Source organism: Panthera pardus, unplaced genomic scaffold (assembly GCF_024362965.1).
Source record: "Panthera pardus isolate Hobbes unplaced genomic scaffold, ASM2436296v1 HiC_scaffold_3, whole genome shotgun sequence".
Taxonomy (NCBI): Eukaryota; Metazoa; Chordata; class Mammalia; order Carnivora; family Felidae; genus Panthera; species Panthera pardus.
Window position 1 is genome coordinate 3,170,583 of NW_026526876.1, and position 26,076 is coordinate 3,196,658.

The 26,076-nt window shown below is 42.8% G+C and overlaps 1 protein-coding gene across 13 annotated transcripts in view; it reads right to left on the reverse strand.

Annotated features, from left to right (window-relative positions):
- Positions 1-26,076, reverse strand: part of NCOR1 (nuclear receptor corepressor 1) — a 158,602-nt gene that overhangs the window by 18,789 nt on the left and 113,737 nt on the right. For 8 of the 13 annotated variants that reach the window (XM_053893258.1, XM_053893257.1, XM_053893254.1 and 5 more), the window contains 15 exons: positions 25,258-25,453; positions 18,991-19,161; positions 18,088-18,248; positions 14,747-14,867; positions 14,545-14,646; positions 14,108-14,208; positions 11,726-11,894; positions 9,689-9,829; positions 8,316-8,399; positions 7,574-7,830; positions 6,865-7,225; positions 4,607-4,834; positions 1,943-2,152; positions 1,315-1,464; positions 888-995 (listed from right to left, as the gene is read on the reverse strand). In XM_053893258.1, the coding sequence (XP_053749233.1) occupies positions 888-995; positions 1,315-1,464; positions 1,943-2,152; positions 4,607-4,834; positions 6,865-7,225; positions 7,574-7,830; positions 8,316-8,399; positions 9,689-9,829; positions 11,726-11,894; positions 14,108-14,208; positions 14,545-14,646; positions 14,747-14,867; positions 18,088-18,248; positions 18,991-19,161; positions 25,258-25,453 (2,560 nt within the window). The remainder of the gene's footprint in view (positions 1-887; positions 996-1,314; positions 1,465-1,942; positions 2,153-4,606; positions 4,835-6,864; positions 7,226-7,573; positions 7,831-8,315; positions 8,400-9,688; positions 9,830-11,725; positions 11,895-14,107; positions 14,209-14,544; positions 14,647-14,746; positions 14,868-18,087; positions 18,249-18,990; positions 19,162-25,257; positions 25,454-26,076) is intronic. The other 5 variants (XM_053893264.1, XM_053893266.1, XM_053893261.1 and 2 more) reach the window with 3 other exon arrangements.

Consider the following 26,076-nt stretch of genomic DNA (forward strand, 5'->3'; position numbering starts at 1 on the left):
CTCCAAGGACGGACCGACTCCTCTCCCCGCACGCTTGCCGCCTGGGGAGCTCAGCCGAGCCAGAGTCTCAACATTTACGGGGGACTCCCGGGTCACCAAGTCCAAGCCGTCCGTTGTCCTAAGCGCCAGATCTGTCTACCCGGCAACACGGACATGGGACGTGGTTTCATTTCACTGATGGAGCCCAACGCAAGAAGACAGATATGCCACAGATAAGAACGCGTGTCCCAGAGACCATCAAAGCGTGTCCCGTGGTAAAACCCCTCTGCTCTTCACTTTCGTTAATCCCTATCTTACGTGAGGGCCGATCTCGTTTCTCGTCTCTTCCTCACCCGCCGCGTGCAGTTACTGCCGAGTCCTTCCCGTTCGCCTCAAAGGCACTCTTCCCAAGCAGCTCCTTTCTGGCCTCTCCCAGGGCCAAACATCCCAGGCCGTTGTGAGCGACCGTCGCGGCCTTGCTATTCTGGTGACAGCACGTGCCCCCCTCCGGGGTTCTAATCCACCTCAAGCCCCTCCTGTGTCCGTGCCCCCTCGTGTCACCTGCCTCCCTGCCGAATGGCAGCACCTGTCCTCTCCAAGCGGCGCCAGCCCTCCTTCTAACTGTATTTCCACTCTTCCTCCAAGTCCAGCTCGACGGGTCCAGCGTCTTCACACAGCATCTTCGGAGCCAACTGCCGGGGGCCAGATCCAAATGACGCCTTCCCCGTGAAAACGTCACCTTCCTGTTCCAAATTCACGTCTGCACCGTTTAAACCTCGATGGCGCTCTCACCTGTCCTTCACTTACGGCCTGAAACCCCTTTCTGTCTCAGGATCCCCGTGTGTGAGACGACCTCGGCATCCCCACGGCAGGAGCGGGTGCGGAATGAACAAAGCCACGCCACTCACCCGACCGCAGGTAGAGGTCCGAGGACGCCGCGGCTATGCGCTCCCGCTCCTTCTCGCGCTCCCGCTCCCGCTCCGCACTCGCGGCCGCCGCAAGGTGCGTGGAGTGTCCTGTAAAACACGCCAAGTCCGCCACTTCAAGACAAAAACATCAGCCTGTCAGGTACAAACGACGTGTGAAGTCTCAAGTGGCTGAAAGGTTTCCAAAACGCTCCAAACCCCACGTGTGGGAAGGTTAAGAGTTTTGGATGACAACTAAAGCCCAACACGAGCTCTTAGGATGTTTCTAGAGTAACTGGTGACAGAACGGCATAGAACTATTACTAAATCTTAAGTGAAAGACCAAATGGGGGACAACCGCCCGAAATGCCTTCAAAGGCCGTGCTGTCAACACGGTGGTCGTGTGTTGGGGGGGGCTGCAGACTCTCACCTGGAGACATAGAAGCAGAGTTGTATGGCCTGGGGGGGAACGTAATCTGTGTACCAGGAATATAAGTGATTCTGTCCATGGGTGGAGTACTTGTTCCCCCTGGATGAGGCACTAAAATTGCTGGAGGCATATTGGTCAGGTCAATGATTCCTGCTCAAAAGACAAACACGAGAAAACTATGTCAAGTATCAGTCTTTCTAAAGATACAGAACTGTATGTGGCTATTTTATGTGGTTTATCTCTATAACCCAGCGATGCTTTGTTATACGGTATAAATAAAAATGGCCAAGATCATCATCACTTTGTAAGGCCGTCTTTAAATCTACAGAAGGCCGTGAAATACTGTGCCCCATACCGGTAACCTAAAAGCACGAACAGATTACAGAGGGAGGCAGCAAACTGAAAACACAATGATTTCAGACACCCAGCTCAATGACTTCATTTAGTTAGTTCAGTGTTCACCAAAACACCCCATCTGACACACTTCTTCATTTGCCTTCAAGGCCTAAAAGCTACACGGACAAGGATATGGCTGCCTCTTGATTCTTTCCATCATCTATTCAATAAATACTCATCGATACTCAGCACACATAACACACTCGTGAAACCGAAACGCAAAGACACACACCCCTCGTTGCCGGGTACGGGAGACCCAGCTGCTGCTCCCGTGGGGAGAGGCCTCTGGCCACATCTGGGCGCAGGTTCACCTGCATCTGCTGTGAGGTAATGTAATCATTGAGGATTGTCTGTCTCGTGTTCTCCATTGCGTAAAGCTGATACTGACTCGGGTAAGCTGGGGTTGGTGAGAGCTGTCTCTGAAACAGGTAAGCGGCAGCTGCTGGCGGAGAGAACAAGAGAAAGGTGTTCAGCTGAGTCCACGTGAGGTTCCTGTGCCGAACATCACCCACAGAAAGAGGCGGGGCTCTCGCTCTCCAGCTAATACGCGCGTGCAGCCCTTACTCGGCGTGGGTAGGAACGGAACAGGGATTAAGGGAGATTCATTTTAGACCCCGACACATCAGCGGTATGAATATACGCATTCTAAAGTCAGATGTGAAAGGGGCGCCTGGGTGGCCCAGTCGGCTGAGTGTCCGACTTCCACTCAGGTCATGATCTCGCGGTCCGTGAGTTCGAGCCCCGCGTCGGGCTCTGTGCTGACAGCTCAGAGTCTGGAGCCTGCTTCAGACTATGCGTCTACTTTGCTCTTTGCCCCTCCCCTGCTTGTACTCAGTCTCTCTGTCTCTCTCTCTCAAAATTAAACATTAAAAAAAACCCTTTTTAATTATAAATAAATCAAATCAGATGTGATGGAAAAGGGGGAGAAACTAGACACAATAGGAGTGTGAACCTGTTTACCAAGTAGAACAGGAGCTAAAAAACTTCTCCACTAGTTTCACTGTCCATCTTTGCCACGTAACTTTTATTTTTCACCTAAGTCTCAAGGGCTGCATTTGAGAAATTATTTTTGTAGTGCCAGTCATTCAACACAACCGAACAGAAATATATGTGAACACACTTTCCTGGGGCTGAAGAGGATTAGTCCACAAGCATTTAATTAATCCACGTGTTGAGAGCAGAGAACGGCAAACTTAAAGGCCGGATGGTAAATATATTAGGTTTTGTGGACCGTATGGTCTGTTCCACCTACTCAACTTTCCCACTGTAGCTGCACAGACAGAATGAAAGCAGCCACAGACAAAGCATCAACAAATAACTGCCTGTGTTCTAATAAAACTTTATTTACACGAACAGGCAGCAGCAGGATTTAGCCCCCTGGCCATAGTCTGACTAGCCTAGGTCAGAGCATGACACGAGATGCTAGGAAGGGGTAGGTACGTGTGGTAAAAAGTAGAAGGTAAAGTCTCTATGCTCAAAATATTTAGAATCCAGCTCCAGCTCAAAAATAACCAGTAAATAAAACTGCTACAAAGGAAAGGACTAAGGTATAAACCTTCAACGTTGTCTGAAAACTTGAGTGAACTATTTTACATAGACACGTTCTCCCCAAAAAAACAAATAACCAGTTTTCTGGAATGTTTGCCACCCCTTTCTTCACCCGGAACTCCCAGCCGGGTGATTCTGTCAGTGGAATCTGTGGGAACTCCTGCCTCAGTTCTGGGAGACAGTCCCTGAAGAATTAAATGTAGGCTCCTCTGAAACTTAAGTGTTCTCAAGTGACAAACGACCTGATGGCACTGATACAACCCTCAGAAGGTACAATATTTCCTACAGGCACCTCGCTACTAGAAAGTGAAACTAACACTTAGAAATCCTGGCATACTGGTAATGAACATCTCTTCTCTAAGGACCACAGTAAAACAAAGGTGGTCTGTGTCCCAATTTCAACCTGAAGGATGTGACAAGCGAGCAATTTAGGGGAGAGGAGAGGATGAGCAGAAAACACATTTGAGGCAGGGTCGGTGGGCGAGGGGAGCGGGCACCGGGGGCGGGGAGGACAGGGTGCAGCTGGCCCAGCAGGTGCATCAGGACAGCCACCGACACACTGCCGGGGCTCCTTTCCCTCAGTAGAGCACATGACCCTGAGCCCAGCACAGACTGCTCGCTAGAAAACCGACGGACTCCTGCACCTACAAGAGGTATGTTCACCCACAGCCAGAGGCCGTCTGTCTGTTCCAAAGTTCCTTCCTGCCGTACCTGCCACTGTGATTACATAACTTAAAGAATCTGGAGGTTGTTGAGGGAAGAACAAAAAGTGGTTTCTCTGGAAACTAAGTCAACTGCTTTGGAAAGACTCAAGACAGAAGCTGAATCACGTATGGACAAGATAATTTTAAAAGACAAAAAAAAAAAAAAATCTGAAAGGATTCTGTAGTGAGATTCCTTTCAAGTGGTTTTAAATTCCAGCTTCACTTAAAAAAGCAAACACGGAAATGTGAGTATCGTTTATGTAGCAAAGAAAAGGGTGCAGTTTCATCGGTGGACCCTGGCCCGAGATCAGAATTCTGGTGAATGAATGTCTATACCGTGAATTCAGATGTTTAAGGTATGCCTGTGTCATTTGAAAACAATCCTTCACATGGGCCCACCTTTTCAATCAGCTTAACCAAATGCCATACCTCCTTGTTTCTGTCCTGTAATGGGTGCCGGTCCTCCTTCGTTTTGGGATTTCAGAACTGGTAACGTGGGGGTGTGGAGTGTGTGAAAGGTCAGTGAGCTGCACACTAACAACGTATGCAACAGTCTGCGTATTGCACTTTAATAAACGGAGCTTAAAAAGTCGTACAGGTACATCGTTTCTTCGCCACACATCCTCACCACACGCTGTGCTTACCAGGATCCAGAGCCCTGTGAAACGGCATGGCGGGATCCAAATGCGTGGGAAGATGGCTCCGATAAACCTCTCCCGTGGTGCCGCCCCTGTGATGGGGATCAAAAGGGCTGTGGCTTACTACCGGGTCCACCCCAGGCACCGGAGACTTCGCCGGTATACTTTCCCTCTGGGTAGGGGTCAGTGTCGATTTTCTTTCATGATTGGTAGACTTGCCAGAAGAGATGGTAACTGGAAAAAAAAAAAAAAAAGCCAACCCCACGACTTCTTAAGAGAACTTGTGAAGTAGGATTATACAGTTGACCCTTGAACAATGCAGGGTTAGAGGCGCCAAGCGCCCCAGCCCCCTGCAACAGTCAACAATTCATACGTAACGTCAGACTCCCCATAAACTAGCAGCCTACTATACTATCGGCTGGAAGCCTCAGTGGATCAGCACATCATCTTATGTGTTGTATGTATCATGCCCTATATTCTTACGATACGGTAAGCTAGAGGAAAGAAAATGTTAAGAAAATTCTAAGAGAAAGATACATTTACAGAGAGCACTGTATTTACTTAAAAAAAAAAAAAAATCCACCTAAGTGGACCCACGCGGCTCAAACCCGTGTTGTTCAAGGGTCAGCTGTATTTCTCCATTTCTCACCCAGTCAAATACAGACGATATTTATATTTTTATCTGCTTCCACCAAACGTTTAATAGTTAATCTTACACAAATGGGAAGAACTAGTGGAAGCTTTTGAGATTTGGAGACCACCGCCTTTTGGATCACAGCACCAGCATTTTATCACCTAATGTTAAGATTAAAAATGAAGTTCAACACTCCTCTTTAAGTCCCATTATAAATGATTTTTGTGTTCTGTATGACTCTAACATTGCAAATTCGTTTCGATCCCACACGTACGTATATCAACTCACAACCCCCTCTCTGCCTGCGTCACCCAGCCTCCTTGCGGCCCACTAGTCCTGAAGTTACACTATTTTTCCTTGCTCTCTACTTCCACAAAGACTTTCTTACAAGCTCACCAGTATCAATCACCTCCCTCCTTCAGCCTCTCCTTTTTAAACAATAGTATTCGGAGGTTGGATTATCCCCCTGATGCTTACCATATGCCAACACGCAGTGGCCGTCACCCTCAACTGTTTTTAATAATTGTTGAAAACACACAGAACATACAGTGTACCATTACACTGAGTGTATCAGTGGCACTGATCAGTCCTCACCACCGTCTAATTATTAATATTTTGATAATATCAACTTAGCCATGATCACACAAACCTGCCTGATGACACCAAGAAATCGTGGTGGTTTATTACGTCCCCTTCTGAGCCCCAGCCTGCTCAAACATAGAGTGCCTTCTCCCTCGGAATGGGCGGCAGGGGGGGAGGCAATTCTCCTTCAAAACTGGAAGGATCTGCATTCACCGTCCTACTGCCCAGCAGACTCTTCCCTCTTCTCTTCTCCTCCTCCCACTGCACAAAGCCCTTCACCTCGACAGCTCTCACGGTGTCCAGCCAGGATCTTGCACGTGAGCCCTCGATAAATACGTATTGCAATGAAGCTTAAAATGATGAGTGAGGACATTGCTAAGGTCCGCAGATCGTTTCAGGGACCGCCTGGTAAAACTCAATGCCTCTTACCTTACTCATGTACCCGCTGGCAGCAGAAAGCCCAAGAGGCATGGAGTTACAGTGACAACAGTAACAATACCGGCAATAACAACAGTTTGCGTTTATCGAGTCCTTCATACATGCCAAGCACTACTCATTCTTTCCTTTTAAAGGTCTTCAGACACATTAGTTCCTTTGGCCTTCACAACAGTCCAGGAAGGGAAGCCTTAATATTACATTAAGTTACGTAACCGATACAAGTCCGTGCAGGAAGAAGAACCTTAATTCGAGGCTAGGCAGTCTTGCTCTGTGGCCTAAGCTTTCAACTGCCATGCCAGACTGCCGCGGAGCAGTTGTCAACACTGACTTCCAGAAAACCTTGTAGGGTTAGCTGCAAATCCATTCTGAGAACGTACTTATTCCAGAGCATTTCTGGACTCCAGCATACCGTGCACGTGATTAAAATATTAGATATCTTACCTGCAATTGTATCAGCTTTTCACCTGGTAGCCTTCCCTACAGCCCTCGCATCCAGCACAACCTACAGATCTCGTGACAGTCGAAAGCTAACACTTCAGCATTTACTATCTGCCAGAGGTTTGGGGAACGCGAATAAAAATGAGCAGACAAGGACAGAAGAGTAACGCACCATCCGAAGTTCTGTTCATCATAGGCGAGCCTCTGGACATGGTGCTCTGATAACTCACAGGCGTCCGCCGGGCACTGCTGTCGTCGTAGATCCCTGGGCTCAGTTGTGCTTTGGGAGCCTCATGAAGTGTTGACCTAAGAACTGAGGGGCCAGAGCTTACCACCGATGTATGTCGGGAACGCACTGGCTCGCCTGCCTTCACATCCTCATATTTCCCCCGTTCTACCACTTTGATGTTCTCTGGCACAATTTCCAGTGGAGGCATTCCACGGGGTAGTTTGTTAGGCCCCGTGATTAAAGACTTGACGTTGTGTTTGATGGCAGATTGACCTGAGTTGCTGTCAAACTTTATCGGTGTACCCTAAAGGAAACAAACGGCACAGGTAGCCCAAGGCAGCTGAAGACTCCTCCATCCCATGTCAGTACGGCCCACGGCAACCACAGTTTGTTCTGGTGACCCTTACTGTCTGTGTGGACGTCTCTGTCACAGGCTCACCGATCCAGAGCTATGCGCCTTCTCGCGACACACTCCACAATACACACACGAGAAAACGAATGATAAAGCATACGTAAACCTTTCACGTTTACCTCCAAGACATCAGACCTCACGAGAACTACTTATGATTATTAAGTCGTGCTTTTTAAAATCCTCCATGAATATCACAGTCTGAAGCGGAATGGCTGACAGAAAGAACCCTGTTCTAGTTACCTGGGAGATGGAACCCTCAATGATTGGCCTTGTGCTCTGGACCACCTCTGGAGTTTTACGGCTTTCCTGAGTTAAAATATCTTGCCGTGGAATCTCATGAATGGAACGCCCCATTTCTTTGATGGTGGTAATACCATCATATGGTTTTCCTTTGGTAATGGCGCCTTCAAATGCTCGTATGGGAGGACTCTCCCTTTTAATCTGTTTCGGATATTTTAGACCATCTTCAAAGCTTTCGGTGGTTGCTCTTGGTGTGCCTTCAAGAAAAAATTAAAGAAAAAATACTTATTAAAATAATGCCAATGGTCGCACAGCAATGCCACTGAGCTGTACGCTTAAAAACTGTTAAAATGGCAAATGTTGTTACATACATTTTACCGTTATTGAAAAAATTTAATACCTTATCATCTTGCAGTTTCTAATCAATTTTCTGTTTACAACACATCCTTAAATATTCATAAGTCATCATTTTATGGGCGTTGTTCAAGATTTAATACATTTGTTTATCACATTCAGAGAATGGTTCTTACATAAGAAAAATGTCTCTATACTCCAAGATTAGGCAACTATCATTTTCAAATAAACTATGTAGCCCAGAAACAGAAGAGCTGACATCAAGTATCTAATATTTCAAAAGGGAAAATACTTGCAAAGCAGGTTTCATGCGCTGCACATTAATGTCAAAGTACTTTGCCAATGAGGCCATCATGAATAAAAAAGCCAAAACAAGCAAAGAGTTTACCCTGCATTATGGAACCAGACAGCACAGTCCTTTCTTTGAGGTCAGAATGAGGGCTCCCCCTGGGTAATGCTCGGCATATCAGCCCTTTCAAAGCAAGAAAGCAATTCAAGCATTAAACACGATGTGTATTTCAATTTTCACATACTTTATACTGACCATAGAGTATAGACTTTTTGATAAAAGCTTTATGGAGAGAGATCATCTTAAATTTGTGAGCTATTCAGAGGGTATCATGGAAAAAAAAAAAGTTGGAAGTACCCAATGTGACATCATTTGTTCCTTTGTAAATGTTCTCCTAAATAGAAAATAACCACAGAAGACATCTATTATAAATCAAAAAGGAAAGAAAGACACTTCCAAAGCTAAATGCAAAATCCCAATGCTTCTTTCTCCAGGTGAGAGGGCACAGAGAGGCTGAGGACCACTGTCTAGCTCTGAACTAGACCTCTGAGAAAGGGAAACATGAAAGATGGGCACCTCATACACAGGCAACATACATGAACGAAAATATGCAAATCAAAATGAAAGAGCTATAAATAACCTCTTAAAAAGCTTCACATCATATCAGAAAAAAATTGGCTCAAGGACTGGAAATAATCACATGCATTTACCCTAAAAGGAAGGGAAGTGAGGTTTTTTGTTTTTTAATTTTTTAATATAGAGAGAATCCAGCTCTTAGAAAATTGCACAGGACTTCTAAGATTGAAGAATCCTTACCCTGTTTTTAGTATTTCACCTAGAATAACATGAAACACTCGAGGCAGGTTAAGATTTAAAGAAAGTCAGCCATTATTAACAAAATAAAACACAGCTATCATGTATCATGCACATCGTGTATGGTCAGCACAAGGCTGGACACCCGTCTCCAATCCTCACACAATGGTAACTACAATCCCTTTAGAAGATGAAACTCGTGAGGAGAAATTCATCAGGAAAGGGTGCAGCTGAAATTCAAATACACGTCTTTGTTCTATGACGCCACTTTAACTGCCTCACAATAAAAACAAAGTTCTCAGAATGAATTTTACATTTTTCAATTCACTTAACCCTAGCAGGAATAATCTTCAAATTGCATGAGCACATGATAGGACAATGATGTTTAATTTTACTCCCTTCCACTGTCACGTACTTGAGGTATATGTAGATATGAATATAAATTTAAACATATTAATAAAGTATTAATTATATATTATATACTTTACTATGTTTACATTATTACTATGATAACATTAATGTAGGTTTCATTTATATGTTAATATGAATAGAAATCTCAGGTAGAAATAACAGACTGAATACGACCTAACCCAGCCATGCAAATTTGCTGTACAAAATTACATGTATCTAGAATAAATGTTCTGGAAACAACATTTTACCCTCTAGTGGTGCTGACACAGGAGACTCCCTCATTGACAACCCTTGCTTTATATTTCCTTCCACTGATTCATAGCTTCTTTTTAAACTGATTTCATGAGCTGTTCTTGGACTCCTTGTCCCTTCTCGGGCATTCTTAATATCTGTAGAATATAGAAACAAGAATTGCTCAGCGCCCAAGACCTCTTCTACAGTAAATCATTTATCTTAGTTTCATAGTCTATCTTATAAAAATAATGACATAAAAACTAGTCAACTTACAACATACTGCTACGTGGATGATATTTATGAAAATTTTCTTCATTAATTCAAATATATTTGAGTGCCAGGCATAAGCTAGGCTTGCAGAGAAGGTGAACAAACTAAGCCCCTCCCCTCATGAAACTCACCCAATCGTGGTGGGTGCAGATAAAGTACTAGAGAACTGCTGTAGAGTGCAGTCGGGACTATGAAAAGAGTGGCGCGACGTCCTGTAAGAACAGTGTGGGTGAACCCAACACTTAAAAGGCTCGGATGAGGCTGCCTAGAAGTCATGTGCAAGCTGAGAACTAAAGGACAAGTAGGAGGTGCTTCAAGTGAGAGGTAAAGGGAACAGGAGGTGGTACAGGCCAAGGGAACAGTGAGCACACAGACCCCCAAGGTGAGACACGGTGGGACCGTCGCTGGTGTGGGGGTCGGGGCTGGAGCGAGAGTGCGTGGCAGGCAGAGCAAAGCAGGTAAGGGAGAAGGTGGGAAGGGAACAGCCGGAGAGAGGAGCTGACAGCAGGTGGTAGAGGGGGGATGAAGCCAAAGGAAGGGGCGTCCAATGACTTTAAAGCAATGAAGAGTCAAGGAGGAAGTGACGTGATACGGTTCTGAACATGGGCTATGACTAAAGGTGGGGAGATCAGTGAGGCGGCTGCCGAGTTGTCCGGGTGAAAGATGATGGTGGCAGTGGGGAATACAGAGCAGTGGATGGATTCCAGAGAATTCAGAAAAGAAAACGGAAACAACTTAGGACTGACTGGAGGGGGGGGAAGAGAAGGAAGTGTCAAGGATGACATCCAGATTTCTGGCTTAGGCAATGTCCGTTAATTTCTTCCTCCAGAAGCAAAATGTAAATCAGTGTATGCCAGAAATGTTAAAACAAGAAAGGAGGAAGGAAATAAGAAAGTTACCATGTGTTTTACATCAGTCACTGTTGCTGGCATACCTTATGTCGCTGTATTCAAAGAGAAAGATAAAGCATGACTAAGGACTACTCGGTTCACAAAAAAGTCGCAAATGGGAACGCAAATCCAGTCCCTCGCTTGGCTGTGATACCATAACTGAATCACTGTTGTAACGTTAATGAGAAAATATAACCTAAGAATACATCTAAAGAAAATGTTGACACACACACAGACATTAAACTAGTTTTATTTAAGTAGAATTTAAATTCAATGCCCTTTCCAGGATTATCAGACTAGTATCTACTCCCTAATTCTTTTATTTATTTTTTTTTAAGTTTTCAAGTTGAGACAGAGAAGGCAGGTGAGGGAGGGAGGGAGGGGCAGAGTGAGACAGACGGGGAGAGAGAATCCCAGAAAGGCTCCACTGTCAGCATGGAGCCTGATGAAGGGCTCGACCCTCCGGACTGTGAGATCATGACCTGAGCCCAAATCGAGAGTCGGACGCTCAACCGACTGAGCCCCCTGGGCGCTCCTACTCCCTAATTCTTAATGCATAAAAGAGATCTTTAAGATAAAAGTGATCCTACTACAGTGAAACAAAGAATATTTTCTTAGGCTACATCAACTGGCCACAGGTGATGTTAGCTACCACCGACAGAACCACTTACTATGGGCTCCGCATGGTTCATCACTTTTCATTCACTGTCTCCATCCGAGTTACATTTTCACAAAAGTTCCATGAGAAGGCCTGTTAACCCCTTTTACAGAGATTAAACTCGGGCTCAGGAAGGAAAACTAACTCCCCCAAGCAAGTAGGTGGGGAACCCGAATCCATGTTTTTAGTCACACGTTACAGTTCTGGCTTCAGAGTACAGACAACATACTTACTGTCGTATGATAAGATGTGTCCACTTTTGCCTTCATAAATAACATGACCTTTTGATGCAGCTTCCTCTCTGCCCTTCTCAGGACTGTTCTCTTCGATGGGCATTCTAGAAATGGATCCCTTCACCAGAGCCTCAGCCGGTATGCCAGCCTGGGACAGAGCTGGGGTACCCTGCCATCGAATCAAACAGAAACGCTTGGATTTAGAGGAAACGCGACACACTCAGAAAACTTAACCTACCGCACGGAGAGATCAAACCGTATCTACAAAGAAGGTCAGAGACACAAGAGGACCAGACATTAAGTTTGTGTAAACATTAAGAAACACTGTACCTTTTTGTCCTTGAACCCTGCCATACAAAACAGGTATATATGAGTCAAATCAGCTTTCTTCCCCACCTTGAGGTCAAACCTCTTAATGCCCGGGGAGGGGAGGCGGGGGGGGGGGGGGGGGGGGGAATCTGCCTTAAGACCCAAAATCATGCAAATGTAATACTTTTTTTTTCAAAATGTCTAATAAAAAAGAGGTAATAAATTAAGTTTTAAATTTAGAGTCCACAACTTGCTCTCACATTGTCTTAAGAGAAAAAGAACCTGCAGTTCCCAAACTGTGTGCCTTCTGGTCACCAGTGGGGGACGTGGGTGGCAGGAATGACAAAACTCAGATGCCTCCATTCTGTGATGTGGATTCAGTTTAGGCCACATCATCTGAACTTTCACCATAATTTGGTAGTCCTCTTCTAGGGTGCCTATGGCCGTGGTTCTTTCTAAGCCTTCCTTAAAGCAGTAAACCCTTCCCTTTCTAGCAAAATCACTCATGGCACCTAATGTGTAGAACACTTTATAAAAGTGAGCTGCTTGGGTTGAAATGAGAGTGGCAGGCCCAGACCCAGCCCACTCCCACATTAAGTGTCCCCAAAACTCTAGTGAGGACCATCTGAAACCACATGCTTAGAGCAGGAAGAAAGACAAGAACAAAACATCTACTTGTATGGCCATTCAACGAGCCTGGGAGTAAACATCTGAAAATCCTTAACGCCTACTTCGGAAGTGCTCATGCCATGTGCGCAGACTGGTTTGAAAATAAACAGAGAACAGCCTAGCCTCATTCGATCCAGTTCATTCTGTCCTCCTACCCACAGCGTGGTTACCAGAGTGAAAATGACCAAGAAGAGATAATAATATACATAAGCCATTTATTTCTCTTCTCCGCTACCGAAGTGTTTGCTTATTCTGAAAACTAATCTCAAGGGGATGTATATTTTGGTCAAATTTAGAAGGAGAGATGAGAAGAGTTAATATGTAACTTTCTAGATCACTATGCCATACTCCATAAACCACGTCTCAGAAAGGAGTCACTGGTGAATCTTGTCAAAATGGAGACGCTAATTCAGTATCTGAAGTGGGGACTAAAATTTCTGCGTTATTCTAACAAGCTCCCAGGAGGTGCTGATGCTCTAGGGCACAGACTACCCTGGGTCAGCAGGGTCCTAGGGTGTGGTTCTCGACTGGACATCCAGCAGAATCACTGCAGGGCTGGAAACACAGACTGCTGGGCGCCGCCCCCACAGATGAGACTTCATTGACATGCCTAACAATTTCCCGGGTCCCACTAATGCTGCTGGCCTGGGGACCACACTTTTAACAACCACTGTCCTAGGGAACAAGGACAAAAGACAAGGAAGAAGAACAGAACAGAAATCCTCTAACAGGTTCAATGTGCAAAAAAACCTGTTTACAATCATTTCCCAAAACAGAATTTTCCCTTCCCAGATCTACAAGAATAAAGAGGCTAATGACTGTTACACTTCAAACTAACATCTAATGGAGGAAAAGAAAGACCTTTCCCTAATGAAAGTTGGCGATTTATTTAACCTAAAATTGGAAGAAGATACTTGACTTGTGATGCTTTTATCAACATCATCCATATCTCCCGGGTTAGCATTAGACTCTAGCAAGGCGGCTTATAGGCCGGGACTGTAGGACCTTCTTTTTCACAGGGGGCAAAGGCGAGCAAATAATTTATAATGATTTTCTTCTCCATTTCTATTTAAGCTCAACACATGGTAAAAGCTTTGCCAGGAAGACAGTAAGAACTACATCAATCAGAACTTGTTTCTTCTGCCCATTTGCAAGTAACTGACCTTTTCAAATGACCTGCAGAATAAAGAATATAGCTCGTGGTCAAAACGATTACATTGATGTCTTTCTGCAGACAGTTTTATAGATTTGGGTTTATTACCACTGAGACCCAGTCCCGTAATCCAGAACAACAAACAACTGAATCACAAAACTATACTGCTGTAACAGCCAGAGCTCTTGAAACCGGACTTCTAGTTTTCTCATTAGCTCTTGTCCAGGATTCTAGGCACGATCACAACTAACCTGAGTGATGGAGCCCCGCAGGGATGGGATGCCTTCCAGGGAAATTTTGCTGGTTGGAGTCCCCCGAGTTATACTTCCTTCTTGAATGGCTCCTGGAGTACCTGAAGAAAACCAAAATTATTAGCAACTTAACCTTCTGCCACTGCAAACAAACAAACACCAGTCCCTACTTGGAGGAGGGCTGAGAGAAGGACACAGCAGCACAAAAAGAATAGCTGTGTTTTACTGAAATGCACTTTTAAAATAATAATGCAATTATTAAAGAGGATTACTAAAATATGGAATTTCACAGTTTTAAATTATTTTTATACAGAAGGAAAAATTTAGAATGTACAGGTTCTAACTGAAAACCCCACAGTTAAACCATATTAATGACTTACTTTAATAAATTTTTTGGGAAGAAAAGTTTAACATTTCCGCCAAACAGCATATTTTACCTCTGACCACTCCTTCGTGTTGTGCCCTGACCAATAAACCCTCGGGCTGGGAGTTCTGGCTTCGGGGAGAAAATTCCTCCTGCTTGATGTAGGGCACAGTAGCTATGGACCAAAGCAAGAGACACACATGAAGAGATCAAGGGCTGAATTACCGAGTGTGATGCTACAAATGCAGGAACATTATGAGTATTTACTCACTGACCTGATTTGGCAGATTCCTGTTGCCGTGGCAATCCAAGAGAGATAGAACCCACTGAGGGCTTAGCTGTTTCTTGAGTGTAGGAAGTCTGATTATGAGAAGTCAAATAAGTGCCAGGTGTTCCCTAAAAATAATTTTAAAAGACTAAAATAACATTGTCTTTTCACAAGGTCAACAATAGATTTAATGCTCGTGTTTCTGTTTATAAAAATTTACACCCCCACTGCCCCAAGTTAAGAACAGGTATTTGCAAAAAGCAAGAGAATCCTTATCACGGACTGCTTACGTTAAAAACATTTTTAAAAGGAGCAAGATAGGTCCTCTGAAATCACCATAAATTTCATGTAAATAATTTATTGTTAACAAATTACATAAATAAAGCACTCAACACTACACTCAAAACGTAAGCTACTATTATGGCTCTTAAAAATGCTACAGGACACTGACATCAGTGAAAACCAAGAGTAAGGACTTCGGAAAACTCTCCTCCACAAAGGCAACCAGTAAAAATTATAAAACAACAACAACTTTTAATCTGAAAATTAACCAAAGGGTTGTGGAAATCTGGGCGCATGTGTTCAAGAAAACCAGCAGAATCTAAGTAAGAACAGTGGGTTTCGTAGCATCTGAACTTGTTCTATTTCATCTCATATACTCCCGGCCAAGCTCGGTGGCGGCAGTGAAAATCAACAACCCTCAATCATGGTGAAAACCATCAGCCTGGCAGCCACTGAAGGAGAAAGAACAGGGCTGGGCTCCCTAAACGCCTCATTCCCAGATAACTGTCATTATTCCCTCTAGTTCTCTGGAAGACCCATTTGCAAGGCTGTCTTTATTTGACCTGACTACGGTGGGGAAGGAGGTGCACGCTTGTCAAAAACCATCAGAGTCAAATGACTGAAATTCTTCACTGCCTGGGGCAGTAGATAACCACGAAGGCAAACGAGAGGCTAACCAAACACCTTTAAAGGAAAAGCCAAGGAATGAGATGTTTAAAGGGGATCTGAAAAACTCCAACGTATTCCTAACAATCTAGGAGGCCATGTGCATGTGCATGTGCAAGGTTGTGCAGATGCCTAGGAAAGACCTGAGAAGGCCTTGAATTCTCAACTCTGGCTGACCTCAGAGTTCTGTGGAAGCAGGAAGAGAAGACTAAGGCAGGGTTGTCAGGTACCAGGCTGAATGTCGAAGGCGTGCCCCAACACACACACAGAGCTACTCAGTCAAGACTGGGACGCTTACTGATTCTAGGCACTGAAGTCTGTCCAGCAATTAGCTGGCCACCAGGTGAACCAAACAGTGACTTCAACGGCCACACAGGTCACAAGAATACAGACTTTACAGAGTTAGTTCAGAAAAGTCACAAAGCAAATACCAACACGCACAGCAACAACAGCAAACCCTAGGGAGAGAGGAAAATCCATTTTCCACAGTTGCCACATTCTATTATGTAAAATATCCAGTTTTTAACCAAAATTTACAAGAAACAAGAAAGTATGACCCACACATTAAAACATAAAATACGTTACAAATAATTAACTGAAAATAAATCTAACAAAACCTCTACAGTGAAAACTATGAAATACTGTTGAGAGAAATTAAAGACCTAAAATATGGCAAGATAAACATGTTCATGGATTAGAAGATTCAATATTCTCAAGATCTTCATATGTATCCCAAAATAATCTATAGATTTAAGGCAACCCCTGCCATAATCCCAGCAGAATTTTTTGTCAAAGCAGGTGCCGAAGTCACAGAGAACAGGCAGAGCAATCTTGAAAAATAAAAGCCCTTACAAGGACTCATAGCACATGATTTCAGGACTTATAAAGAAAGCTACAACAATCACAACACAATTTCAAATTTCTGTTCATCAAAACATATCAGTAAGACACAAAAGCCACAAAGAAGAGAAAAAACTTTATAACAGAGACCTTTCATCCACAACATATAAAGAACTTCTACAATCTACTAACCAAAAATCCCAATAAAAACAGATAGTAAGACAGTCACTTCACAATCAGATGCATAAATGACCAATAAATATACGAGAAAGTGCTCAACATCTTTGTTTTCAGGGAAATGCAAACTAGAGCCACCATCAAATGTTACATACCCACTAATAAAACTAAGATAAAAAAGACTGCCAACAGCAAAGCAACGTGAAGGCTTATGCGTTGGGGGTAGTGGTGTAAAACTGGAGACCCACTCTGGAAAATTATAAAGTCAAGCATAACATACTCAGGGGCGTATACAAGAGAAATGAAAACATTATATCTATAAAGAGCCCAGTATAATGTTTGTATCAGCTTTATTCACTGTAGCCAAAAACAAGAAATAGCTCATGCTTCCATTAACAAGAAAATGGATAAACAAACCAGTATGTTCATACAATGTAGTATTATTTGGCAATAAATAAAAAAAAAACTGATGACACAAAACCCTGGATGAATCCCTAAAGCCGTTATGCTATGTTAAAGAAGACACAGAAGAGTACACACTGTATGAGTCCATTTACATGAAGTTCTAGAAAAGGCAAAACTAATCTGTGCCAGTAGAAAGCAAAACTAGGATTGCTTCAGGCCGAAAGGGCGTGAGAAAACTTTCCGGAGTGATGAAATGGTTCTATAACCTGACAGGGGTGTGGTCACTGCTGGTCCTGCACATGAGTCAACACTTTACAACAATTAAGAGAAGACCACATTTGGAGCACCTGTGTGGCTCGGTCGGCTGAGGGTCCAACTTGAGCTCAGGTCATGATCTCACGGTTTGTGAGTCTGAGCCCCGCCTCAGGCTCTGCGTTGACAGCGTGGAGCATGGAGCCTGCTTCAGATTCTGTGTCTCCTTCTCCGTCTCTCTGCCCTCCCCCTGCTCACGCTATGTCTCCCTCTGTCTCTCTCTCTCTCAAAAATAAAAAACATTTAAAAAATTAAAAAAAAAAAAAAAAGATAACACCGTATTAAAAAAAAAAAAAAAAAAAAAAGTAACACTAGGAAAAAAGAAAGATACAGTGGCCAAAGTCAGAATGAACTGGTACTTAGAGCCTTTGTAATAGTTGGTCAACACATATCTGAGCACTCGAAAAGATTCCTCTTTCATCTACGCTACACTCAACTTCAGGGCACAGAAGTGCCTCGCAGAAGTTAAACCAGACAGCGTGCCAAGGCCACTCACTCTGCGCACCCAACGCACACAAGCTTCCGGTGCGTGGCACGGAGTACGATGGCCGCCACGTTTTCTGGTCATGGCCTCTTCGTATATAGGTGTTCATTTAAGACTCTGACAAATCAGTGACAGAAAGCAACCCTCAACAGAAATCTCCTGAGGAGAGAAGGCGTTTTTACCTGCGAGATGGAGCCTCCCAGGATGAAAGAGGGCTTTTCGGAAGCCACTGTGGTTTTAGATGATGGAATAAGCGGAGGAGGTGGCCTCGTGGGTCGAGTTGTCGGAAGCCGAACCGCCTCGGGGAGATTGGTTATCACTTGATGTGGAGCAGGCTGCAGGACTTTTGAAAGGAAGAAAAAGATGATTCAAAACAGTCCATTTCGTAGTTTGCGACACCCCACCTATCTCAGTCATTCCTGAATTTTTAAATCACAAATTGGACTTGGAGTGCAAGATGAGGCTGAAGATGAGCATTTCTATTTTAAATTTCTCTTTCACTTGAATTAAAGCCGTATACACATTCAGGTTACACATGGCATTTGGGAGGCTGACACATTCAACTCCCTGTCAAACCGGAGCTTGCAGGCTGATGTTCATTTCAACCTACTTCTGCTTAGCATCGGCAAGGGGCAATCTCTAATAATCCTCTCTCTCTCTCTCTCTCTCTCCGTCGCTCTTTGGACCTGCTTCTTACGAGCAGCTGATGCGGCAACTAGGGAGAACACACAGACGCAACTGACAACCAGCTGTATGTCCCCTTTTGCATCCTGCAGAATTTGAGCGACATTCACGGATTCTGGCTCTCCCGGACTCGGGAATCTCTTACGGTGGGGGAGGGGATCTCGAGACTTTTCGAAAGTACAGGTACTCGTAACAGAAAAGCCAGTCCACGTCACAGTGGACACGCGTGGACACAAACTTCCCAGCGGCCCCGGTAAATCTCAACTGAATACAAGCGACGATGGGATGTAGGGAAACCAGAAGGTAGTCTTGAAACGGGAAGGACATGTCCTGGAAACCACCCATGTGTAGCACCGGTAGGTAGATGGCCAGCAGCCACTGCACAGAGGAACGATATTTACCTGGCGGGACACTATAGCGGGCTGCACTCATAGGCTGTGGAGCGGCTTTACTGACTTCTCTCGGAGAGAGCCTACACGGTGATGCTGACCTTGCTGCGGTACTGTGCATCTGTGCTTCCTGTTCTAGGGCACGTGTGACCTCAGCATAGGGCATATAGGCGACTGATTTTCCTATGAAAGTTAAAGTTATCAAAATAAGGGAAGAACCCCAAACGAAAATAGTAAGTGTGAAAGGACCAAGCCCACACCATCCAGGGGCAGATCCGACTATATACTAATAAATTAAAATCTAAAATTCCTGGGGGGAATCCACCCATACAGAGGTTACATCTGTGTATGCACCATCACTAGGACCCTAATAAAATCCTCAAAAATTCAGTTATGATTTTTCCCTTTAAAAGACAAAGTACTTCCTTTTCTCCCTAATAGGAAAACTAGCGTTTTCACATGCAATAAGGATCACAACAGGCAAACCTCAGATTATCCGGCCATTCTGTGAATTCAAGTCCTGCTTGACTTAGTCAGATCTCTGAGAATTTCAACTCTTTTATTTAGCCTGTTGAAACCCACCACTTAACAGTCAGAAAAATAAACAGAATTAAGAAATGGAAGAAGCCTTTCAAAGGATACAGATCAAACTAATCCAAAAAACCTACACCAGTGTATAAAACTATGAATTGTACTATAATAATGTTAATAAAAATCATATGATTTACCTCTACAGTAAGCATTACAAAAAACTTTAAGCATTTAAATGGGTACATCAGATATGCAGTCACATTAATATTTAAAGATACACATAATAATATATAACTTTTTTCTTTTTCAAAATGATACTGACATTGTAATTCTGGAAAATCAGAAAAGCACAAGGAAGAAAGTACAAATCATCTGTAACCCAAACCATTTAGATTTGGGGTATTTTAATGTCTGCCAGAACAAATTCCTATTACTCTCTTGTTTACCTAGTCTTACCCATTTAGTCTTGCAGGTAAACCTAAATTTAAAATCATTCTAAGTAGTCCCTCTCCAAACAAAACGTCACTGGAATTTTCATTAGACTGGCATTAAATTTGTGAATACAGGAGACCGGACATTCCATAATAACGTTTCCTAAATGAGGAATCTAGACTTTCTCGTATGTCTTTTCTACACATTCCTTGTTAAAAATTATTTTCAAGGTATTTTACATATTGTTGCTAGGAAGACCGTCTTTTTCATCTTTTACATATATAACTTTTTATTGCAGATACATAGGAAAGAAAGATGTGGATTCCTGCATATCATTTTTTTTTCCTCAAAAACTTAATGAACTTTCCTTTTAGCTCTAATAACTCTTCAGTTGATTCTTTTAGGCTTTCTAGGTAGATAATCTTATCCCGTGAATAATAGTTTGTCTTCTCCCTTCAAACAGCGACGCTTATTTTTCATTCTTTTTTTCTTTACTAAACTACAGTAAGTAGTGAAAGTTCCTATCCAAAGAGAAGGTCTCTAGCATTTCACTATTAAAAGGAAGGTTTATAATTGGTTTCAAATAAAGATTCATTAGCACAAGGCTTAAAGAGTTCTCCGGCTTACTAAGATTTGTGTAAAAACTAGAAACGATTATAGTCATCAGCTAATATTACGCATGTCCTTCAACGGGGAGCGTGGGTGACTCGGTGAGTTAAGTGTCTGACTCTTGATTTCAGCTCAGGTCCTGATCTCGCCGTTCAATCAGTTCGGGCCCCGCGTTGAGCTCTGCACTGACAGTGCGGAGCCTGCTTGGGATTCTCTCTCTCCCTCTCTCCATCCCTCCTTTGCTCTCTCTCTCTCAAAATAAATAAACTTTTAAAAACAGTACGTACTTCAGAGAAAGACAAATGTCATATGATTTCACTCATGTGGAATTTAAGAAACAAAACAGATGAACATACGGCAAGGTGGGGGGAGGGGCGAGAAGAAACGAAAACAAACCACAAGAGACTCTTAATGACAGAGAACAAAACCAAGGGTTGGTGGAGGGAGATGGGTGGAAGATGGGCTAGATGAGTGACAGGTACTAAGGAGGGCACTTGTGATGAGCACTGGGTGTTGCATGTAAGTGATGAATCACGGATTTCTACTCCTGAAGCCAATACTGCACTGTGTGTTAATACTTAATTTTTTTTAAAAGTATGTACTGTTTACATACTTTTTATATACTATTTATATACATACAGTGCAGAGCACCGTGATTACATGAATTATCTCACTTAGCCCTCATGATCAATGAGATTAACACCAGTTCACAGATGAGGAAACTGAAGCTCAAAAGAATCACACCATATTGCCCAACCAAGGTCACTCTACCAGGGATCTTTCAAAAGCCTGACTCTGAGCTCTAAACCACATGGCAAAAACGCCTCCCTGAATCACTGGGTGTTGAATTTCAGATGCCTCTGGGGTACCCATCAAGATGATGGTACTCTTCCCTTCTTAGCCATATTAATGTAACGAATTAGATTAAGTGCTCTAATGCTGTGCAGATTTATAAAACAGACCAACTTCAAAAGAAAATCATGTCTTCCTTTCTAGAGAATTTAACAACACAGTGTATTATAAATTCCGTGTGATTGTTTTGTCACTTCCAGTAAGTTGACAACTATGTGGAAACTATTTTGTCACGTACTGTTAAAGGAAAACTGGAAATTTAGATGGCTCTAAATACAGCTTTTAAATCATCATGTACTCAGGGCTGAAAAGATTAAGAAACCAACAACAAAAGAAACAAACTAGATTCAGTTGCACAGATGCATTAACTCTTAATTGGATTGAACTGATCTTATTAAACCTGCACTGCGAGTTTAATTTTAACTCTCTCCACATGTGTGTCTGAGCTCCTTCGCTACAGGGAAAAGGCTTCAAACTAAAGCAGGGGTCAGCTTGTGTAAATGTTACTGGAAAGTGAAAACAATTGCCTCTAAGGTTTTCCCCAAGCTTTCCTACAGGTGAAAAGGCTTACACCACCTACAATAATTTTTTGTGCCACTGACATTAAGGTGAATACAATCAAACAGTTGGACAACCGGTGCTGCCTGTTACTTTCTAAGTGGGACTGTGAAAAGTCAAAAGCATGGTCCTAATTCAAGGGGACTGTACCAGTCTGGTGATTGTTTATATGTTACATCCACATTCTTGCTGTATTTGCCATTCTATAAACTATTCTATGATGTTGCATTGAAAACATTTATATCAAACATGCTGCATATAAGCAATTTAACTGCAAGTATACAATTCTATAAGGGGGATGTATAAATGTAAGGGAAATTATCCTTTACACTGAACTACGTATGGATACCTATCAACTTAGCAGAGTCTTCAGGCACTTGGTTAACAAATTACTGGACAAACATACTAGGTAGATGAGCTAAAACAAAACTTAACCTTGGGACAAAATGGAATCAACTGCCCCAGTTTCTAGGGTCACCTTGAACCAAACTGATGTCATATTAATAAACACCTTGGTATCATATTAATCAAAAATATAATTACCACGTGGTTCTAAGACCACTGAACTATAGGGGCGCCTGGGTGGCTCAGTCGGTTAAGTGTCCTCCTTCGGCTCAGGTCATGATCTCACGGTTCATGGGTTCAAGCCCCACATCGGGCTCTGTGGTGATAGCTCAGAGCCTGGAGCCCGTTTCAGATTCTGTGTCTCCCTCTCTCTCTGCCCCTCCCCCACTCATGCTCTCATGCTCTCATGCTCTCTCTTTCCTTCAAAAATAAATAAATTTGGGGGGAAAAAAAGGACCACTGCAATACAATTAAAAATTAGGATACCCCTCTTACCTAAACCACATGGATTAATGTGACTGACCAGAGAGAAATGCAGTTCATTGTTTAGAGTCTTAGAAGTTGGGGCTCTAGCCTGATTCAGTCTCTCCAGCTTCCAAATACAGCCCAATTTATAAAGTAGAACAAGACAAGATATTGAGGTCCTAAAGTAACTATATGATATACATATTAGAATGATCCAGATATTACTAACTAAAAATAATACTCAGCTTTAGCACGAATTTGGCAAATATCATTTGAATGTCATTTTTTTCTAGGTTCTTTTAAATTCTTCCTCCCAACATTTATTCTAAATCATTTATGTAAGGAATACATTGACAGACTTTTAAATTACTCTATAATTTTTATCATTCTCATCATGACAGATTTTCTCGTAATTGGGCTGCTCAAAAGATAAGCACTTCTGCTAAGTCCATTTATACTCCAGTTCATTTAACTCATTCCTTCAACATGTAATTACTGAGTTAGCAACTGAGGATTCTCTACCCTCAATATACTAAAAGCCCCCAAATCATTAACGTTTTTACCTTCATTCAAGAAATATTCACTTAGCACCTATTATACACCCAGCCTTGCTAGGTGTTATTTTTACTAACATAAGATTTATACTTAAAACATTAATAATCTTATATTTAGAACTCTAACATTAGAGGCTCAGTGTACCAAATAACTAATAACTTATCATCGGTGTGATTGGGGGAGGGGGTCAAGATCATTTAAGTACCACAGTTCCCATTTTATATTAAATAGCCCTTGAAATCCATGGCATTCTGCAGCTAATTGCTCTTACTTAGCTAAAAAAGGTACTACAAAGAGTCTTTTGAATCATTACGGAAAAATCTAAACCATAGTAATGAAGACCTTAATAGACTTACATCCTAAGCATATTATAGCACGTAGTTGGTAAGTTAACTGTCAACCAGAACACATGTGCCATTTCCTAACCATGCCAGAATTTATTACAACTCAGAAATCACTCCCCTCTCCCCTTTTTAGAGAAAGTAAGTGTATCTATCATGCACAACTAAAAAGAGCATGCCAGGGGCATCTAGCTAGCTCAGTCGGTGAGGTGTGCAACTCTTGATCTTGGGGTTGTGAGTTCGAGCCCTATGTTGGGTGCAGAGAGTACTTAAAATTAAAACAATCTTATTTAAAAAAAAAAAAAAAGAGGGGAGCCTGAGTGGCTCAGTCAGTTAAGTGTGTGACTCCAGCTCAGGTCATGATCTCGCGGTTCATGAGGTCACGCCCTGCATCAGGCTCTGTGCTGACAGCTCGAAGTCTGGAGCCTGCTTCGGATTCTGTGTCTCCCTCTCTCTCTGTCCCTCCCCCACTCACGCTCTGTGTCTGTCTCTCTCCCAAAAATAAACATAAAAATGAGGGTTGATGGGGGGTGGGAGGGAGGGGAGGGTGGGTGATGGGTATTGAAGAGGGCATCTTTTGGGATGAGCACTGGGTGTTGTATGGAAACCAATTTGACAATAAATTTCGTATATTAAAAAAAATAATAAAAAACAATAAAAAATAAACATAAAAAAATTAAAAAAAGAAAAAGCATGCACAACTCAAACCTGTCACTTGAAATAACAACAGGGACAACAATGATAACAACACCTTCTATTATCATTTATAGAAGGTACCTATATACCATGGTATCTATTATACCGTGTGTATACTAGTGCACTGATTATTATTATAAGTTGTATATTATTACATACAATATTATATAAAGAATAATGCTGAGCCACATGTTACAAAATAATACTGACTGTTGATTCTTATGGGTTGTAATCACAGCAAGGGAGAAAGATAGATAGATAGATAGATAGATAGATAGATAGATAGATAGATAGATAGACAAAACAGATTAGATTAGATTAGACAGATAGATAAGTGGGTAGGTAGGTATAATAGACAGATAGACAGACAGACTGACAGATCGATCCATAACTTGCACTTTACAAATGAGAGAACTAAAAGAAGAGTTAAGGGACCTGTCCCTGGCCAAACAACTGGTAAATGCTGGGGTGAGAGACGAGTCAGGGTCTGACTGGCACTATACATTTCACAAAGTTGTCATCAGAGAATTGGAGCATCATCCTGCTGTTACATGTGACTCGCTTGGAGGGCACGATAACAATTCCCACTTACTCTGAAAAGTCAGATAAGTAGGCAGAAAGAATGGTTTTTATAGTCTTCCAGCATAGAGATAAATATCAGAAAATTCGTATTAACGAAAACCATCAAAGATGTTACTGCCATCCTTTAGAGTAGTCAATAATACAAACATTCCTCAACTGTCTGACTGAGGTCAATTTGAAGGGATTCTCCGTGTTGGGGCAAGAGAAATCAATCAACCAACATGCTGATAAACTACAAAACACAAAGGACCCACTTTGGAGTACGGTTTTGCTTCCCTTCAGGAAAGTTCTCTGTGATGGCAGCGCTGCCTACCTTCCCACTCTCTGCTTGGACTCTTGGAGGCGCCACACGGGCTTGTGGAACTTCTACATTCCAAATCTATCTGTTCTTGCCTCTGTCGCTGTTCTTCCAGGAGCGCAGACTCATGCATGGCTTTAATGTGACGCTGGTACAGGGCATAGCCGCTCACTGGGGTTCCAATTGGTATATTACATGGGGTACAGGAAACCTACAGGAAGAAACAAAAAATCTAAGTATGCCGATGACCAACATAACAACGACCCGCTGCTGCAAATAATGCTTATTTCTGTAATATACCAGTTGATAGGATTTTGCCGTTTTTTTTTTTATGTTTACTTATATTTGAGAGAGAGAAAGAGACTGAGGGCAGGTGGTGGAGGAACAGAGAGACAGGGAGACACAGAATGTGAAGCAGGCTCCAGGCTCCGAGCTGTCAGTACAGAGCCTGACATGGGGCTTGAACCCACAAACTCTGAGATCATGACCTGAGCCAAAGTCAGGCGTTTGACTGAGCCACCTAGGCGCCCCGGATTTTGCCATTTTTTAATCAAAATAATCTTCAAATGTAATGCTTAAAATGCTGAACATTTCACTTTCAGAACTGAACATAATACAAAATCACTAAAGGGGACGCCTGGGTGGCTCAGTTGGTTAAGTGTCCGCCTTTGGCTCAGGTAATGATTTTATGGTTTGTGGGTTCCAGCCTGCGTTGGGCTCCTGGCTGACAGCTCGGATCCTACATCTCCCTCTCTCTCTCTATCCCTTCCCCCTTGCACTCTGTCTCTCTCGCGCTCTCGAAAACAAACATTTGGAAAAAAAAAAAATCACAAA